The 20,428-nt window shown below is 34.9% G+C and overlaps 1 protein-coding gene across 1 annotated transcript in view; it reads left to right on the plus strand.

Moving 5' to 3' along the window:
• The first annotated feature begins 3,840 nt into the window (after nt 1-3,840).
• The window catches only part of TAF1B (TATA-box binding protein associated factor, RNA polymerase I subunit B), a 95,714-nt gene continuing 79,126 nt past the window's right edge, over nt 3,841-20,428 (plus strand). The window contains exons 1-5 of the mRNA XM_003757871.4: nt 3,841-3,921; nt 5,315-5,413; nt 13,311-13,401; nt 15,971-16,068; nt 17,365-17,460. Coding sequence (XP_003757919.1) covers nt 3,904-3,921; nt 5,315-5,413; nt 13,311-13,401; nt 15,971-16,068; nt 17,365-17,460 — 402 coding nt within the window. The 5' untranslated portion in view covers nt 3,841-3,903. The remainder of the gene's footprint in view (nt 3,922-5,314; nt 5,414-13,310; nt 13,402-15,970; nt 16,069-17,364; nt 17,461-20,428) is intronic.

Consider the following 20,428-nt stretch of genomic DNA (forward strand, 5'->3'; position numbering starts at 1 on the left):
AGTGGCTCTCTTCAATAACGAGATGAACCAAATCAGTTCCAACTGATCAGTAATGAACAGAACCATCTACACCCAGTAAAAGAACACTGGGAACTGAATGTGGACACATAACATTTCCACTCTTTCTGTTATTGTTTGCTTGCATTTTTGTTTTTCTTCTCAGGTTATTTTTACCTCCTTTCTAAATCTGATTTTTCTTGTGCAACAAGTGTATAAATATGTCTACATATATTGTATTTAACATATAGTTTAATATATTTAACATGTATGGGACTACCTGCCATCTAGGGGAGGAGGTGGAGGGAAGGAGGAGAACAGTTGGAACAGAAGTTTTTGCAAGGATCAATGTTGAAAAATTACCCATGCAGATGTTATGTCAATAAAAAGCTATTAAAAAAGAAATGAATTTATATTTACTTGTTATATATCTTGGCAATGGGCATTTTCTCTCACAGTTTGCCATGCCTGAATCCTTTCCTTCCTCATTTCTACCTATTGGCTTCCCTGGCTTTCTGTGAGTCCCAATTAAAATTCTGTCTTCTACAGGAAATCTTTCCTAATCAGTCATAATTCTGGTACATTCCTGTCTGTTAATTATTTTCTATTTTTCCCTATATTTAGTTTGTTTCTACATATTTGTTTACTTGTATCTCCTTCATTAGATTATATTACATATGTATCTTTTGCTTCTTTTGTATCCTTAGTGCTTAGCACAGTGCCTAGATCATAGTAGGTACTTAAATGTTTATTGATAGATTGATCATATGTAATAGTTTGACAGAAAATTAAACATAAACATCTTACAGAGCATTGTGGTGGTGGGGGATAGAGCAAAGTACCTAGGATCAGAAAGTCCTGAGTTCAAATCCAAATTCAGACCCTCACATAAGTCAAAGGCTATCTTCAATTCTTTAATCTGTCTCTCATCCTGCCTTCCCTCCCCATGTCCTGTATTAACTCTATTCTTTTCTCTGACATTGGAGTCATTGATGGAGTCCTTCCTCCTGCAAATTTCACTTACAATCTAGCTTCCATTAAGCAAGTGATCTTCCTAATGCATAGGTTAAATAAAATCACCTTTCTCCCTCTCCCTCCATTCAAAAGACTCTAGGATTCGGCTTTTAAAGCCCTTCATTATCTACCCCTTTCTACTTATCTAGTCTTCTTTAACCTTGCTCTCTTCCATATCCTCTGGAATTCAATGACCTTTATCTCCTTGATACGCCAGCTGGAGTATGACCTGCACTCCATCTCTCAAGATCTAGAACATTCCTCCTCCTCACCAGTTTGGTTGTTGTCCTTTATTCTCCAAGAGGACCAAGATGACATCATTACCTTAGAAATAAATTACAGTGTGTTCCACTGTGCCTGATCTCCTGATCTCAGAATGCTCTGCCACACACCTTTACCTCCTTGGCTTTCCTGATTAATTAAATCTCAGTTAGTCTCATTTTCTTCAATAAACCTTTCCAGATTCCCCTAGTGCCTTCTTTTAGGTTGCTCGCCATTTTATCCAGTATATATTTTCCCACTATTGTCTTCCCATGAAACTGTGAGCTCCTTGAAAGTAAGAACTGGTTTTATGCCTTTCTTTAAATCTCCAAGCACATAGGTATTTGATAAATGCGGCTTGTTGTGATTTGACTTGACTTGCCCTGGGTTGCACAGCTAGATAAATGTCTGAGGCACAATTACAACTCTGGTCTTATATCCAATCCAGCACTACATGAATACACACTTCTCTCAGTAGAATATAAGCTCCTTGTGGACAAAGGAGGTTAGTTTTAATTTCTGTTATCTCCAGCACCTATTACAGTGATTACCACATAATTGGCTCTCAATTAGTAGTTGTAGAAGTGAGTTGAATGCTAATTAAATTTATCTGATTAGATTTAATTAGTCAAATAGCATTTATTTATTTTTAATTTCATTTATTTACAAAGCATATGCATGGATAATTTTTCCAGTACTGACCCTTGCAAAACCTTTTGTTCCAAATTTTTCCCTACTTCCCCCCCATTCCCTCTCCTAGTTGGCAGTAGTACAATACATGTTAAATATGTTGAAATATATGTTAAGTCCAATATATGTACACATATTTACACAGTTATCTTGCTGCACAGGAAAAATCAGATCAAGAAGGAAGGAAAAGAAAAACTAAGAAAGAAAACAAAATGCAATCAAATAATAACAGAGAGAGTGAGAATGCTATGTTGTGTTCCACACTCTGTTCCCATGGTTCTCTCTCTCTGGGTGTAAATGGCTCTCTTCATCACTGAATAAATGGAACTGGTCTGAATCCTCTCAATGTTGAAAAGAGCCATGTCCATCAGAATTGATTGTTGTATAGTCTTGTTGTTTCCATGTATAATGAGCTCCTGGTTCTTCTCATTTTACTCAGCATTAGTTCATGTAGGCCTCCCCAAGCCTTTCTGAAATCATCCTGCTGGTCATTTTTTACAGAACAATAATGTTTCATAGCATTCACATATCATAATTTATTCAGCCATTCTCCAATTGATGGGCATCCATTTAGTTTCCATTTTCTAGCCACTATAAAGACTCTTGCCACAAACATTCTTGCACATACAGGTCCTTTTCCCTTCTTTAAGATCTCTTTGGGACATAAGCCCAGGAGTAACACTGCTAGAACAAAGAATATGCACAGTTTGATGACTTTTTGAGCATAGGTCTAAATTGCTCTCCAGAATGGTTGGATCTGTTCACAATTCCACCAACAATGTATCAGTGTCCCAGGTTTCCCACATCCCCTCCAAGATTCGTCATTATCTTTTCCTGTCATCTTAGCCAATCTAACAGGTATGTAATGGTATCTCAGAGTTGTCTTAATTTGCATTTCTCTGATTGATAGTGATTTGGAGCACTTTTTCATGTGACTACAAATAGTTTCAATTTTTTCATCTGAAAAAGTCTATTTATATCCTTTGACCATTTATCAATTGGAGAATGGCTTAAATTATTATAAATTTGAGTCAATTCTCTATATATTTTAGAAATGAGGCCTTTATCAGAACCTTTGGATGTAAAAATGTTTTCCCAGTTTTTTGCTTCTCTTCTAATCTTGTCTGCATTAGTTTTGTTTGCACAAATTTTTTTAACTTAATATAATCAAAATTTTCTAATTTGTGATCAATAATGACCTCTACTTCTTCTTTGGTCACAAATTCCTTCCTCCACAGATCTGAGAGGTAAACTATCCTATGTTCTTCTAAATGGTTTTTAATACCACTCTATATCAAGACTATGAACCCATTTCGACCTTATCTTGGTATATGGTGTTAGGCGGGGGTCAATGCCTAGTTTTTGCCATACAAGTTTCCAACTTTCCCAGCAGTTTTTGTCAAATAGTGAGTTCTTATCCCCAAATCTGGGGTCTTTGGGTTTGTCAAACACTGGATTGCTATTGTTATTGATTATGTTGTTCTGTGACCCTAACCTGTGGGAGCACTGATGGACTTCTCCATAAATAGCCTTTATCAAGCTTCTGCGCTCTATGCGTTAAAAGATACAAAACAAAGCAAAAGACAAAATTTAAAATTTCACGGGGGAGACGAGAAGAATTAGACACAAAACAAGAAACAGACAGTACAAATTTCGGGTAGTCTCAGAAAACACCCTAACCGGTCAAGACTAGTGTCATGTTGTTGCCTCGGGAACTTCAAGCGCAGTAAAAAAAAACGAGAGCATCAGTAACGGAGCTGCAGCAGTCCCATTGCCAAGCGGGGACTGCCGGCAGGTATAGGAACGCAACGATCCCGGAACCAAATATCTCTGCCGTGAGTTTCCGGGCCGGTGCTATTCTCACGCATCCCTCTCAGGACTTCCGGAATACGGGCTGCGGGCACTTGTATTCTCTGAGTAACGGAAGGTAGCGGTTCCGCTATGGATACTGAGGAGACGGTGAGTGCTTGGGATGGGGCCGGGATGGGGATGGAGAGCGAGGGAGCGCTTCGTCTGACCTCCGGGAGATTGTGGGTATTAATCAATGCACGGAGAGCCTCGGGGCGGGGCGGGGCTGGCCCGGGTGGTGCCGGGAGTGGCCCTCTTGCTCTCGCTGCTTGGTCCGGATCGTGGCTCTGTTGTGTGCGTGCGTGTGCGTGCGTGTGCGCGTGCGTGTGTGTGTACATTTGAAGAGGTACTGACCGTTAGGTGGTGTCCTATTGTGTAAGTGCGCGGACGTATGTATGTGTGTGTGTGTGTTTAAAGAGAGACGGACAGTTGCTAGGTAGTTTCAGAGTGTGAATGGGTACACAAGCTCAGGGAACATTTCTGAAGCTCGGCCCTGGAGGAGGCAAAAACGCAGGAGGAGACACCAGCTCTGCCTTTTAGCTTACATTCTGCTGGAGGAAAATAACCGCTGGTAGATAACTAAGCCGAGTTGTAATTAAGATGCGGATAGATTTGAAGGGGGGGTGTGTGGGTGTCTTTTTGTATTGTGAATAAAGACAGTGCCTGGCACCTGGTAAGCACTTCGTAAGTGTTTATTGGTTAATTGTGTCATTGTAACAAGCTTTGTTTATTTGGAATTCTTTTTTTCTTTTTTCTTTTTTGATCACCTCTACTTTAGTTGAGAATTCTTTCCTTAGCCCTTACTCTGAAAGTCACCGATCTTGTTTTCTTATAACTCTTTTTGTGTTGTAACCTTTAATAAGGTGATGTATCCATTTTGAGCTTATTGTGGTATAAGATGTTGATCTGTATCCAGTTTCCTGTCTGATTTCCCCCAGCGCTCTTGTTGTAGTCGTTTTTTTCAGTTATTCCACGGTGAGGAACATGCTAGTCGCCGAAAAGAGAAGACATCAGCATTTCATCTGACCTAAACTTGTGAATCTCACAGAATTTGAGAATTAGAAGGGACCCTCATAACCATCTATTCTAACCCATGCTTGAAATGAATCTGGTTATACCAAGCAAGTTGTCCAGCCACTGCCTAAAGAACACACTACTTATCAAGGCGCAACCCATCTCGCCTTTTTTTTTTTCCCCCCATCTCACCTTTTTTAATAGCTCTAATTTTTAGGGAGTTTTTCCTGATATCTCTAGAATAGACCTCCTTAACCTGAATTTTTACTTCTCAATTTACATTTATATTAGAAGACCAGGAAGATAAATCTTCCCAAATCTACTCTCTGTCTTTTTTTTTTTTTTTTTTTTTTTTTTTTGGTCAGGGCCTCTAGTTCATGTCTTCTCCTTGAATAATTAGCCAAAATAAACAATAATGAGGAATGCATTATGTAGATTACATTTGAGTTAATTAGTTTGAATGCATGTTCTTTTTCCTCTTTTCTTACAGAGAGACTTTAATGAACGCTGTACACAGTGTGCTGCTGTTTCCTGGGGAATTACTGATGAAGGAACATATTATTGCACATCTTGTCTCAATGTTACAGAGGTGAGTAATAGAAATTTTATGAAATAAGTTTGCTTACATTTAAAAGGTTTTGTCATAAATGTAAAATGCTGAAATATAATTTGCAAAGCTTTATAAATGAACATCCAAACGTATATTTTTATATCTTCTTCAGTAATGTCATGAAAATATATCACAAAAATTGTGGTCTTAGGAGAATTGTAAAATAAATTTAGGATGTTGTCTTAAATTATATTGAGACAGATTCTGCTAAATGTTAAAATGGTTTTTCTTAACAATTAAATGTTAAACTCTTTCAGGGAAAAGATTGTCTTAACTTCCTTTAAGGAAGATATTTTAAATCTTCAAAGTCATTAGTGATTTGATGATGGTCTGGCACCTGTGATTTTATGGATGGAAAAATACTTCTTGTGGAAGTTCCCTACTCCAAAGCAGATCAGTAGATCATTTGCTATATATATTTATAGGAAGTTGCCTGAGGCAGTAAGAGATTACATGACCATGGATCATATAGTTAGTTTGTCAAAGTACAGATTGTACTTTGTCTGTACAAGTACAGTTATAACCTAGGCCTTCTTGACTTGAAAGCTGGCCTTTTATCCACTGTGTTACATGTTTTTCTACGGCGTAGGTACTTAAGAAATGTCTATTTTAGTATTCTTGGAAATAAACTCTGGGACTCAGGGAAAAATATTTTCTACTTTTCAAATTATTTGGCTCTAGTTATTAATACTGTTAAAGGTTTTGCGTGTTATTCTATATTGCTTTCATTCATAGCTAAATTTGCTATAGTAGCCAAAGAAATTCCCAAAATACTGAGTAGTATCTATAAAAATACTGCAAACAAACTATAAGCAGATCCTTACTTCTGTAACCATTAGGAGACTAATGTCCTAATCAAGTGACCAAATATGAACTCCCCTAATAACCTTTCTGCCTCCTTCAGCACCCATTTAATAAGTGCTTAATATGTACTAGGTTCTGTGATAGAAATTTGACAGTCTCTTCAAATAGCTTATATTCTGTTGGGGAGAAACAACATGTACACATATAAATGAATATACATATACAATATAAGAACTTCAATTTGAAGGAAGCTAGGACTTCTAAAAGCTGGGAAGGTGGGGAAGTTTTACATTCTAAGTATATGCAGGGGAAGTAAGGGGGGAAGAAGAGGTACTAACAGGCATGTATAAAGAATATAACAAAGAAATACAGAAAAATATATGAAGTAATAAAAGGCATGGTCAGCAAAATAAGAAAAACAACCACTATATTGACTAAAATATTTTTTTTAAAGTACCACTTAACTTTTTACAAATAGGTGAATAAAAGGATAAAAATAAATTGATTTTTGTTATTAAAATTCATATTACATTTTCAATCATAATGTTTGGATTTGATGATTTTATATATAAATATATTCCATATTTTGTTTGCATTTGAAAGTATAGCTATTTTAAAAGTAAAAAGAAATCTAGAGAAATTCTTGGGGTAGCAGCATGGTACAGGGGATCATTTGCTGGATTTGGAATCAAAACCTGAGTCATGACTTTGCCACATTTTTACTTGTGAATTTGGGCAAATCAACTTCCCTTCTTTGGGCCTCAGTTTTCCCTTCTGTGAAGAAGATCTGCATATTTCCTTCCAGCTTTAAATGATCATTTGACAGAGCACTCAACTAATAACATTTATTAAGTGTCTCAAAATACCATGCGTTGTGTTTAAGTGCTAGGGAAACAGATATACATGAAATGTTTCTGCCCTTAAGGAACTAATATATATTAGCAGATGACAACTTGTACATATATATGCACATACAACAAATGCAAAACAATTTCAGGAACAGTAAGAATTTTGTAGCAGGTTGAAGGGCTTCAGTAAAGTCATTGAGTAGGAAATGGCATTTGGAATGGGCAGAAAGACACAAAAAAGAATGTTCCAGTCATGGGCAGTAACCTGTACAAAGCACAAAGGAATGGATGTGAGGAGGACAAGAAAGCCACTTTGGCTGGCTCATAAAATGTGTGAAGGGGAGCAATATTTAGTAAGTCTGGAAAGGTAGGTTGGAGCCAGGTTGTGAAGGACTTTTAAGTGTCCAACAAAGGACTTTGATCCTTTAGATAATAAGGAACTCCTGAAGTTTGATTCAGGATCATGGTCAGATCAGTTCTTTAGGTCTCTTAGCTCTTTGGCAGTTTTGTGGAGGATTGATTGGAGAGACTTGAGCCAGGTATACTAATTAGGAGGCTTTTATAGTAGTCAAAATAAGAAGTAAAATAAATGCTCAAATTACTATGGTATCCTTGTTAGGTAAAAAGGAGACAGATATGAGTGATATCATATTGCTAAAATTGATAAGAGTGAGTAGCTGATTGGATATGTAGTGTTGAAACCCAAAGTAAAAATTTGTAATATTGAAATGTTAGAGGCAATTCCACTTAAAAGCAACCTAAAGATTCCTGATGTTACTACTTCCATTTAAGAAAGCATTGGGAAAAATAAAACATGCCATTTACAAAGAATTATAATGTGAGCAAAGCACATTATTTTTCATTTGATTCTGCCGAAAACTCTGTATAGTAGGTATTTGGGTATTTTCGTCCCTATTTTTTAGATGATGCCTTATGAGATTCTTTATTCCCTTTTGTGTCTTTCCCTTTTGACATTTCTAACCCAGCTCTTCTCTTGAACCTTGCCACCATTATTCAGTTTCACACCTCATCCCAGATTTAGAGTAACATCTTTCATAAAAGAACCAGGATTATAATAAGCCTTTAGGGTATTTTTCCCTTCTCTCCCTAGTGTTTGTGCCTCTGACAGCCGTATCCCTAATTCCATATTATCATCTTATTGTCCTCCAGATCACCTGCCTTAAATTCTCGCACTACTTGTCCCTTGAAGAACCTTGTTATCTAAAATTCTAGCCCTATTTAACTCTCCGGCCCATAGAACTGTCAGCAATGACTTGGCACTGCACTGCTTAGTTGGTTCAGGGAAAAGAAAAGAAAGTTCTCATTCCCACTCTTAGTGTTGCATTAATGAGAGATGTATTCCAGCATTCCAAGAGGTAACTCTCAATTTATTTTCACATAGAAACATTTGTATACATGATATATGATTCTAGAGTACTGAATAGTTTGTCTTTTATGAATTAAGCAAGCTTGTGTTCTAGCCTTGGAAATCTAGTCACCATGTATAGTCATTTTTTCTACATAGAATAATATGCTGATGATGTCTAATGATCAAACTTTGATATTGCAGCCTGTTACTGCCAACTTTGTATTTGGCATGTAATAAGTGCTTATTAAATGCTTTAACTAGCTGACTGGTCTAGAACTTTTTATCCCTATGGAAGGTTCTATAAAACCTTTTTTAAAAATTAGGTTCCTTTTAATAGGAAAGTTTTTCCTTTCAGGAATATATTAGATAATTTCTTCCTATTAAGCATTTAGGGAACTAAGGGATGGAATTACTGGAAAGTATTTTGCTTTGTAATAGTATGGGGAAAGTAAAACTTCAAAAAAATAATCATGGCAAATAAGAATTCACTGCAGGGGGAAAGGAAGAATTCTTTAGTTGTATATTACAAAAAAAAAAAACATAAAATTCCTTTCAAATTAGCTATAGAATGTACAAAATGTTTGGGAATCCGTATAATAAGATATACACAGCATATAAGTACAACTACAAAATTCTATACAGAAATAATTGAACCCTAACATACAACATATCCTACCAAAAAAAACTCTTATGTGGGAGTTCTGAGAGCAGAGCTAAGATGATGGAGTGAAGCTAGGAGGCTGTTCAAACTTTCCCAGTTTCTCTCAAAAACCACATGAAACCAAATCTCTGAACAGAGTCTGATGGAATGAAACCACTCTCTAGCTTAAGATAGATTAGAAGGACTTGAAGAAAGGTCACTCTTACTGGGGTGGAAGGGATGTTCAAGCAGTTCAGATGGTGTCTGGGAAAGCCAGTGAAAGGGTCTTAATCACAGCATATCAGGAATTAAGACCCTTGAACCTCACACAGTAGCAGAGCAGACCAGTGAGACAGTCTCCAGTCCCAGGGCAGAAGGCAAATTTCCAGCTCAGGAAAACCAGGCTGTTTTCCTGGAGAGAGTAGATAGGGCTATCCTCTGTTGTGAGCAAAAAACCAAACACTAGGAGCCCCTATGCTCAAAGCCAAAGCTCAGAGCAACACAAGAAGCTTGGGACTGTAGACTCTTTATCCTAGGAGCAGAGCTTGACCTTAAAAGTCACAAAAAAGGAAGAAAGAAAATGAGTAATAAACAGAAAACCATAGAAAGCTACAATGATTACAGAGAAGACCAAAAACACCAATTCAGAAGAGGACAAAATGCCCACAAGGGAAATCTCAAAGAGTGAAATAAATTGGTCTCAAGTCCAAAGAAGTTTCTTGGAAACACTCATAAAGGATTTTAGAAGGTAAATAAGAGAGGTAAAAGAAAATTTGGGAAAAGAAATGAGAAGTATATAAGAGAGAGTTAATGGTTTGGAAAAGGTAGGACAAAAATTGACTGAAGAAAACAAATGGAAAAATAGATACAAAAGCTAACTGAAGAAAATCATATATTAAAAACTAAAACGGGGGCAAATGGAAGCTAATGACTCTAAGACATTAAGAATCAGTTCAACAAACTAAAAAGAATAAAAAAATGAAAGAAAATGTAAAATACCTCATTGGAAAAACAGCCGACCTAGAAAATAGATTCAGGAGAGACCATTTAAAATTATTGTTCTACCTGAAGGTCACTACCAAAAGAGCCTGGATAGCATTTTTCAAGAGATCATCAAGGAAAATGTATATGGTGGGGGAGGTATCAGCAAAATTTCTCTATGGTTCTGACTCCAAATGCAGGGTCTTTAATTATACAATTTAGTTTTCTTTAGGCTTCAGACTACTTTAGATCCATGGCCCATGAGTGAATATAAATAAAAACATTGTCTTCTCTATGACCTAAGGCTCTCTTACATAATAGCAATGCAGCTCACAGCTTCATCTTTTTCTACTGGGAAGATTTGAACCTTCCTTCCTACACATACACACCCCTTCCCCTTCTCTGTAAGGCTCTTTGAGTGAATTAATGGTTTTTGAGATCCAATTAGGTATATATATAGCCTCCACATAATAGGCAGAATAGTTTGTGGTTTTTTGTTTTTTGTATTTTTGGCCTAATCAGTGATTGGACAAGATAACAAAAGTTTATTGGGTTAGTGGAGAAAGCAAAAACATTGGGGATGAGATTGGAGATCTCATTTTCTGGCAGTCACATTCTATTCATGGAGAGTATTAATACCTTGAATGCACCATTTTCATTTAATAATATAAGAATTCTGTGATTTACCCATCTTGTTAGAGGAACTATCTCACATAGCTCATGCATAATAGGTCACTTTGGACAAAGGGTATTAGTATGACTCCAAGTCATCTGTTCATTAGTGAGGAGAACTCAGTAACAAACATTTTTTAAAAAAATAGTAGAGTGGCCTTGTTGGGAATTTTTGATCATTTATTCTCACAATATCTTTGTGTCTGCCAAAGACTTCATTCAGTCTGGTCCTCATGGATAGAGGCCTCCAAAAACATAGGTTCTTTAAGATAATAAGGACTTAGGAGGAGAAGCTTCTTGTTAGCCTGTCTAGGTTTTATGAGAACTTGTTTGTTTTTTTTTGGACCCACTAGATGGACATTTAAGAGTAATTCAATACATGGGAGTCGTCTATGCAGGTAGAGAATACAAATTCTGTAGAACCCAGAATCCTATGAAACTCTGGGCTCCCTTTTTTAGATTGTGAGGAATTAAATGTAAGTTATTATGGATGCTATATGGAATTATATGGATTTTCCCTATCCACTTTATTTCCAAACCTTAATTAAGCAGATTGGACCCTAAATTTTCTTAGATTTGCTTTTTCTCATTCTTTTATCTCTTGTGTGAACTATCATCTGATCTAAGACCTCTGCTACTGGGGCCATAACCAGTTCTGTGAATATTGGTCCCTCCCTCACTCTCTTCTTCTTTCCTCTCTTCTCTCCCTCCAGTAAACTATTAAGTCCTAATCTTAGCTACCACATTTTTTTGATTATTATTTTCTTGGGACTTCTCCTTTTTTAGGGTTCCTTTCTGGACATTGAAATGAATTATTTCTGTCTTTACTTTGCCTTATGAATCTAATGAATCTAGGTAATTTTTACTTATAATTTCTTAAACTATTAGTGTCTAGGCGATTTTAATCATGTGGTACCATTGATTCTTACATTCTTTCTCTTTGGCCTATTACAAAGGTCAGTTGTTTGTGATATCAGATACCTTAATCTATATTTTCTGTCTTTTTGTTGGGCCCTAGTGTTTCTTACTATCTTGTGGAGTCATTGGTTTCTATTTATTCTATTTTGATTTTCAGAGTCTTTCTTGGGTAAGATTTACTACTTGCTGTTTTCCTCAAATTTCTTCTTCTAGGGCTTTTGTTTTGCTTTTTATCTGTTGCTTATTTTTTTTCTAAGTATTTATGTAGTCGTAAAGTATACATTCCCTCCTCTCCAAAAACTTCTTGGCCTTTGCAGTGCAATTAGATTTGCAATGCTTTTTGTTAAAATCAGACCCAAAAATCAGGGTTGTATCGCCTGCTATATTTTTGGGTAGAGTTGTAGACTTTATTTGATTTCATTATGAGCCCCTGGGTTCTTATACTATCCTGAGTTAACCCTTTCCTCCAGCGGATCTTCACATTTCAGAGCTCTGGATTTTTAAGGCCATCTCTGGTATCTTAAGACAGTTTTGGAGACCTTAGAGCCCCTTGGGACCTTGGTTGTCCTGAGTCACTATGCTGAACAACACTTTTCTGGTCACTCCAGGCTACTACTCCCAAGGCTTCCAAAGTTTCTAACCTGGGGCCTTCTGGTAGTTCAGGTATTTTAGGGGACATTGCTCTGGTCTTGCTGCATCTGGACACAAAGCCTTATAAGTTACATATATTCCATCTTGGGTCATACTGAACCTCATATTGCTTGAGAGCTTCCTTTCCTATTGCACTTTAGGTTCTGGTTGACTTTTTATGCAGTTCTGTCATGGAAGCTGTCAGTTACTATATTTTCCCACTGGATTTCTTTTATCTTTCAAAGTTTTGCTGGAGTAGAGGTGGGGCAACTAGCCAAGTAGCTATCTTAGCAGGAACTGCTCCTATGATGTATATGGAAGATCTGGATGTTCTAATATGCCACCATCTCTCCACATTTTTTTCAGCTGAATTTGCAAGAACAAATCTTCTCCCAGCCTATGGAATTCTGCAACTGACAAGAACTCCCATTTAGACATACCCTCATTACCCGTTGTTTTAATTATTTATTAGTTTACTCTTTAAATTTCTCCAGCAAACACCCAATTTACTTGGTAATGAAAATTAGTAGATATTTTGACTCCCTAAAAGAGGAAGTAATTTCCTAAGAGGTATTATCTTAGGAACATTTTTATCATCCCTTTCAAATTTTCCAAGCATTTATCACACTGAGCTTACAGGCAGTTTGAAAGATTTCTTTTTATCCCACTGAATTACCTATATACTCCCCAAAAAGTTAGCTATAGGAAACCATGGTCTGATTACCCAGGACTACTGTTCTTTTCTAACAATTTTCTGACACTTAAAAAAATGAATTTAATTACAAAACCATTGTAAAAACAACTTCTTCTGATTCCATCAAATATCAAACTAGTCCTAATCTAGGCACATCTAGAAATTCCGATTTTCTATCCAAATTGCCTTTTGTTTGGATAATGGGGAATCAGGGTGAAATGCAAAAGTACTAATGAGCAGTCCTACAAACTCTTATATCTTCTGATGAAGTTCAAGTATCATTTTCCATCTTTTTAATGATCTGTATCTGCTTTTCTCAGAGGCATAAGGAGGTTGAAAGTATTGTGGACTTTACACCTAACACAAAGATCCAAGCCATCAACAGAGGACTTAAAAAAAAAAGGAAACTTGGTATGTATACTTGTGATATATTAATCAATATTGTTTGTAATCATGTACACACACATATACATATAAAATCATTTTTAAAGTTTTCATTTAAAGGTGACTAATACCTCTAATGTGAGGCTTGTAGAACCCTTTTCAGGGCTGCTCATCCATTTTCAGTGTTCACCTAATTCATCCAAATCTTACTTGTGGCTACAAGAAGCTGTAGCATGTGCAGCGGCCACTGGTAAACCATCTTGGTAGATAGATTAAACATGGTTGAGGGTAATAGATAGGCCTCAGACCCATCACTGAGTTAGGGGAGAATTTCTGCCTCAAGCATGTGAAGAATTTTCCTTGACAAAATGGACATATAAGAAAAATGTGTTCCAGGTGCCAGGAAAGCAGACACTGTGGAACACTCAGAGCTCAATCAGACATCCAAGAAGCCAAGATTCATTCGCTGCATGCTGGATTTTCTTGTAATGTCATCAATCAAAAAAAAAAAAATTGAACAAAAATAGTCAATACAAAAATAGGGTCTAATAATGTATTCTCATTCTTCCCTTATAATCAATTGATTTCTCTGTTTAGAAAAGAGATAAATTTCGGTGTATTGTCTGAGGCAGTTTTGGTTTATTTAGTTACTCAGTTCAGCTTCTTTCAAGTGATCTTTTCTTTTACATCATTGTAGTTAGTGTTGTATATTGTGCTTCTGGATCTTATTTATGGTGTCACTTCATACAAGTCCTTCCACTTTTCTTTGAATTCCTTATTTCTGTCATGTCTTATTGCTGTACAATAATTTTTAAATACACTTGTATACCCCGGTTTGTTTACCTGTATTTAGTATCCACTTTGTTTCTAGTTCTTGGTTACTACAAAAAGAGCTGTAATAAATATTTTGATGTATATTGCATAAAAAAGGATTTTTTAAAACTGCTGTCTGAAAAATAAATTAGATCCTTTACAAGGTTAGTGGGCTAACTATTACTGATAGATGACTGTTTGTCAGGGATATTCTAGAGGGAACATATACATTGGGTAGAGAAAAGATTAAGCACTATGTTCCATGTATGAATTTTAATATAACAGAATATATATATTTCCTTTTGTGTAAATAGTTTTGGAGAGATATTTATAATATTTAGTATAACAAACTCTTAAACTAGTATAGCATGAGTGCTGGACATAGGCATCAAGAAGATGTAGGCTCATATTTTGTGTCTGACATTTTCATAATCTTGCTCATTTGTAAAAATGGAAATAATAATGCCTAAAGAATCTATCTCACAGGATTTTTAGAAGGCTTAAATTAAATAGCACATTTTAAGTACATTGTTAACTTTAAAATATTCTATGAATATCAGTTATTATCCAAGAAATACTCATACTAACTTATTCATATCTGCTCATTAGAGCAGGTGACTGATGAACCTCTAAGAGATGAAAATTTTATTAGTCAAACTAAGAATCCATTGTCCCATTTAAATTTAATAAATAACATTGTCTTTCTAAAAAGTTCATTAATTCAGTTCAAATATTTATTAAAAATACCTACTATGTGTAATCCTGTTCTCTGTCAGTGAATTTGTAATAGTATGTTTTCGAGTTTCATTATCTTTACCATGAAATCAATGAATTCATGTTTTTCCACCTGCTCCCATGACTTCTGTCATGGATATAACCCTTGGTGCTCAAAGGCTATCCCTGGATCATAAGCTGTGATAGGTTTATCAATCTGAAGGGTTTCAAGTGATGGCCCCAAATCTTTTGTCTGAGGACTAGCCTTGTTAAATTCTGATCACCAGATTTGCCACAAATTGATCACTTTCTCAGTTTCAAAAATTCACTAAGACCAATTACTAAGTTAGGGAAAGGATTGCAATCTACATTGGAGAGATGATGGAATGATAGATCCTTGAAGTATTGAAATGCTAATGCTACTAAAAAGAGTATGCCACTGGTCATTTAGTATCTTTCTTTTTGGCTTTTTCCCAGTATCTGATCACCTTTTCCATAAGACTCGACTGTCATAGCTGACCTTCTGTGTAGTTAACTCTTGACTCCTTCTTTATTCCTTGACATTCATGTGTTCCTGGCATCATTTATACTGTCTTCTCCTAGGTTAGCAGATAAGTATGGAAACAAGAGTTGGATGCTTTATATAGTTTTTATATGGCATTCATCCATTAAAGTACACATTTTTCATTACCTTTAGTTTTATCCAAAAAAAATAAAATTCTTTATCTCTGGTGTATATTTTCTCTATCTCAGGTTATATTATGAAAAAAAATTACAGGCCATTTAAAAAAAAAAAAGATTTTCTTGTTGATATATTATTAAAGTATAAAACTGACTTTTAAAAGGCAAATCGCTATTTTGTGTACCTACTTGATAGAAAGGAAACAAATGTTAGTTTGGAAAAATAGAATGTGGAAATAGTAAAACCTATATTCTGAGGTATAAAGAAAATAGATTTGAAAAGATTAAACTACAATTTTTAATTGTACAGTAATATTGGTAGAAATGCTTTTTTGTCAGATGTCAAATTGTGAATGCAAATAATTGAAATGTGTTCTTTGTCATATAGAGAAAGGCTGGGAATGGTATATCTGCGAAGGTTTTCAGTATATACTTTATCAACAAGCCGAGGCTCTGCTATCCCTAGGAGTATGTCCCAAATTAAAGGTAAGGTGCAGTAGAATGTGTATGTTAACTTAACATTTTGTTATTTCTAGGACAATAGTATTTAGAGTAAAACTAAAGATCTAAGACCACTGTAGAACTATTTTTCTCATTGTCTCTTGAATACCTTTCTGGTTTACCATACTTTTTCCCTGGAGTGATATATCTCATGTTTCATCTTTACTTAAATTTCATGTTCTCTAGTTTTTAGTATTTGGATTAGTTACTTTAATTTAATGATAACTAATTCTTTGTAGATGCCTTTCATTTAACAAGTATTTGTCCTTAATAGTAAACCTATATGCCTTGTACTGCTAAAAGGAGTCTACAGTATTAGTGAGAGAATAGTGCACATGAATTGATAATCACTAAGATTATATAGTCTGGTTTTTAAAAACTAACTGCAAAAGGAATTAAGAAAGATCCCTATGGGCTGAAATGGTCAAAGAAAGCTTTTTAAAGAGAGGAACTTTTTAAAAACAAATCTATCTTTGATAAGATAAACAAGAAGAAATCTCAGCAAAGAATGTCTTGAATTTTTATTGAGTAAATAGATATTAGTTTGTTCTTTTAATACATTTTATGGGAGTAAACTTTTAAAGAACATTTATTTAAATCTTTGAACTACTAGAGATTTCCCTGAATATAATAATAACATGTAATAATTAAGTCACTGATTCAAAACAGAAGTAAAACATTTAGACAGAAGAACTAATTAAATTAACTTTAGTTATTACAGTTTTTTTCCTGCTGCAATAACCCTGTTGTAAAAGACTATTATTTTACACAATTGTTATGCATTTTCATTCTGACTTGAGTGATGCAATATATCATTTCAGCCTGGCTAATATATTTTATTAGGACTAGGATTTTATTTATAACTAACATGGAAACAAACTTTTGGTAAAATCAATCAACAGTATAGTGTACATAGTACATAGTATACATAACAGTATAGTAAAATCAATTAACAGTATAGTGTACATAAAGTGTTAAACTTTGGAGTCCAGTTAGATCTGGGTTTAGATCCTACCTCAGACATAAGTTCCTGTGAACCCGAGCAAGTTACTTAGCTTTCAGAACCTCAGATTCCTCATCCTGAGGGAATTGGACTCAATGACTTTTATAGTTTCCTTACAGCTTTAAATCTCTGATCTTATGATTATTTAGTAATTAATATGTGCCTAGAACTTTTAAAAACTTGTTTGGAAAAACAAAGAAGAATATCATATAAGAATATGATACTGTTATATGATGGACATATCTGTTATAAATTGAACTATTTTTTTCTTTCCTTAGGATGAAGTATTACATAATTTTTGGAAGCGTTATCTTCAAAAGAGCAAGCAGGCATATTGCCGGAGGCCAATTTATTCCAATGATAATAAATCTGTAGTAAGTCTCCAAGTTCAAAAATTGAATTAACTATTAATTAACTAAGCAAAAAGTTAAAAGTTTGAAGAAAGCACAGATAAGCAGGATAACTTCAAAAGTAATATGTTGAATTTATCTTTTCATTTAATTTATTTTTATTTCTACCCCTGAGATTAAAAAGAAATGTAAAACTTTTCTAACATAATTGCAATCAGATAAAAAAATGCTATTTTGGCAATTTACACACACACACGCACACACACACACACACACACACACACACACACACACACATTATTCTCTGCATTAGTACATCATCTCCCTGTTACAGTATGGATAGCATTCTTCATTATTGGCCCTCTGCAATCATAGTTGATCATTACATGGATCCTCATGTATCTCCCTGCATATAAGTCCTGATAGGGTGAATAATGAATTTCTTGTGGTCCCAGGTATTCAAATTCATACTATTTGAAGTTAAAATTATGATAATTCTTTCTCTCCCAATAAAAATATGCTTTACAAATTTGAATAATGTGACTTCTTCAGGAAATTCATTTTCCATACTAATTGGGACCTAGTTATATGTTCCCCTGATATTCAGCTTCACTTTACTTCTTACCTAACTCATCTCATGACTCTCTTGACTTTGTTTTGGCAACAATTCTACCCCTCTACCTGCTTCCTCCAATTAGTGAATTCCTCTCCAGAATCTCCATTTGACACAGTATCCTCACTACCTATGCTCACTTCAGATCTTGTTCAGCCTGTACCCTGGACTGATTTTCTAGTTTACTTATTCTGATCCACTGTCTTTCTCCTATTTGAATATGTTTCCTTATGATTAGGGCTGTCTTTCTGCTTGTGTTTGTCTTTCCAGCACTTAGCACAGTGCCTCCTTCTAGTCTGTTTTTCTTTCCATCTATCCACCCATCCATCCAGAAATCTACATAATGTAGGTATGAATATATATATGTGTGTGTGTGTATATATATATATATATATATATATATATATAACTTGTTCAACTAGTTGATGGTTGAACCTTGTTACTTTTTTCCAGTTCTTTACCATTATAAAAAAGAGCTGCTATTAAATATTTTTGCACATACAGAACCTTTTTCTTTTTCTTTGATCTCTCTGGTATGTAAGCCTAGTACTGGAATCACTTAATTAAATCAGTAACTTGTTGATTCAAAAGCAAATTCCAATTTGCTTTCCAGAATGCTTGAGCCAGTTCTGGTCTCCAACAACAGTACATAAATGTGCCTGTTTTCCTGAAAGCCCTCCAACATTTGCTTTGCCAGTCTGATGCGTGTGAGGTGGAATTTCAGATGTAAATTTCTCTAATAGTGATTTCAGCATTTTTTTTCACATACCTATAGATTAATTGGATTTTTTTCCTTAAGAATTGTCTTATCATATCTTTTGATTGTTTATCATTGAGGGGAGGATTATTAATTTTAATGCCTTGAATCAGTTTCATATATGTATATTTATATTGGAAATGAGACATTTGTCAGATAATCTTGCTGCAAAGATTTTCCCCAGTTAACTGTTTTCCTTTTTTTAATCATAACTTAATTGGATTTGTTTGTGCAAAATTAATTTGATGTAATCAGATTATTAATTTATTGCCTTTGATCTGCTCTGTCATTTTTTTGGTGAACTTTTTTCCTATCCATAGATTTGAAAGGTAATTTTTTTACTTGACTAATTTGTTTATATCTGACTTTTTATGTATCTCTCTATTTAGAGCCTGTTTTGTTATATAGTGCCATGTGCCTGGTTTCTGCCAGACTATTTTCTAGTTTTCTCAGTAGTTCTTGCTGATGTTTCCTTATCCTAGTAGCTGAGTTCTTTCAATTTATTAAATTCTAAGGTACTTTACTTCTGTCTTATTGTGTACTTGGTCTGTTTTGTTCAAAATATAATGAGGAATACATCCAAGATAAGAAAGGAAATGATTGATTGGGAACCAATCTTTGTATCAAGTATCGGTGATAAAAGTTTGACATCCAAGATAAACAGACAGCTAATAGAAACAAAAGTCATTCCCTTGGACAAGGGGTCAAAGGATAGCACAAACAGCTGCCAAAAAGATTGCATACTATTGACCAACACATGAAAGAATATACTAAATCCTAATAAGAGGAATGGCAATCAAAACAACCCTTTGGTTTTACCTCATATTGAGCAAATTCACAAAAATCACAAACACTAAGAACAACTGATGTTGGTCTTACCTTCTCTCAACTCCTTAAAGTCTTCTGCCAAGGGAAGCCATCTAAGGAGCTTTTTGTGACTGGAAAGCTTATTTCTCTCTTCCTCCCACCTTTCTCTTCCTCTCTCCTCCCTCTCGCTGTCTCCCCATCTCTATCTATTTTTCTTCTCTGTCTCCCTCCTTCCCTCTTCTACCTCTTCCACTATGGGAATTAAAAAAAAAAAAAAAACTCAACCAACTTAATCACTGTCTTCAAATAGCTTACATATATAATAATAATAATAATACATATATATATATATATATATATATATATAAATATTTAGAGAGGGAATTGAGAGGTATTGGAGATTATCTTGTGAAAATAACCAAGTCTGATGAAATTAATATTTTGAATTAAGGTTTCAGTATCTGTCCAGGGCATTATCATCTATAAAATAGCCTACTTGGAAACCATACTTTAGCCAAATTCCTAGATCCTAGATCCTAAGAATGTTCATTTTATGAGTTAAATGATTATACAATCAATGACTACAATTGCAGATGGGATTGATCTCCTTTTATCTCTCTGATATAGTAAAGCAATGAATGATGATATAGTTTGTCCTACTTATACTAGGATCATTGTTTGCTGAAAGAAGATTTTTAAAGACAAAAGTGGAAAAGCACTTTTCAGATCTTTTGTGCTTGTCCTGCAAGATGAAACCACTGAGATCATTGCACATTCTTGCTGTTACTGTGTACAGTGTATTCCTGGTTCTGCTT

Source organism: Sarcophilus harrisii, chromosome 2 (assembly GCF_902635505.1).
Source record: "Sarcophilus harrisii chromosome 2, mSarHar1.11, whole genome shotgun sequence".
NCBI classification, from domain to species: domain Eukaryota; kingdom Metazoa; phylum Chordata; class Mammalia; order Dasyuromorphia; family Dasyuridae; genus Sarcophilus; species Sarcophilus harrisii.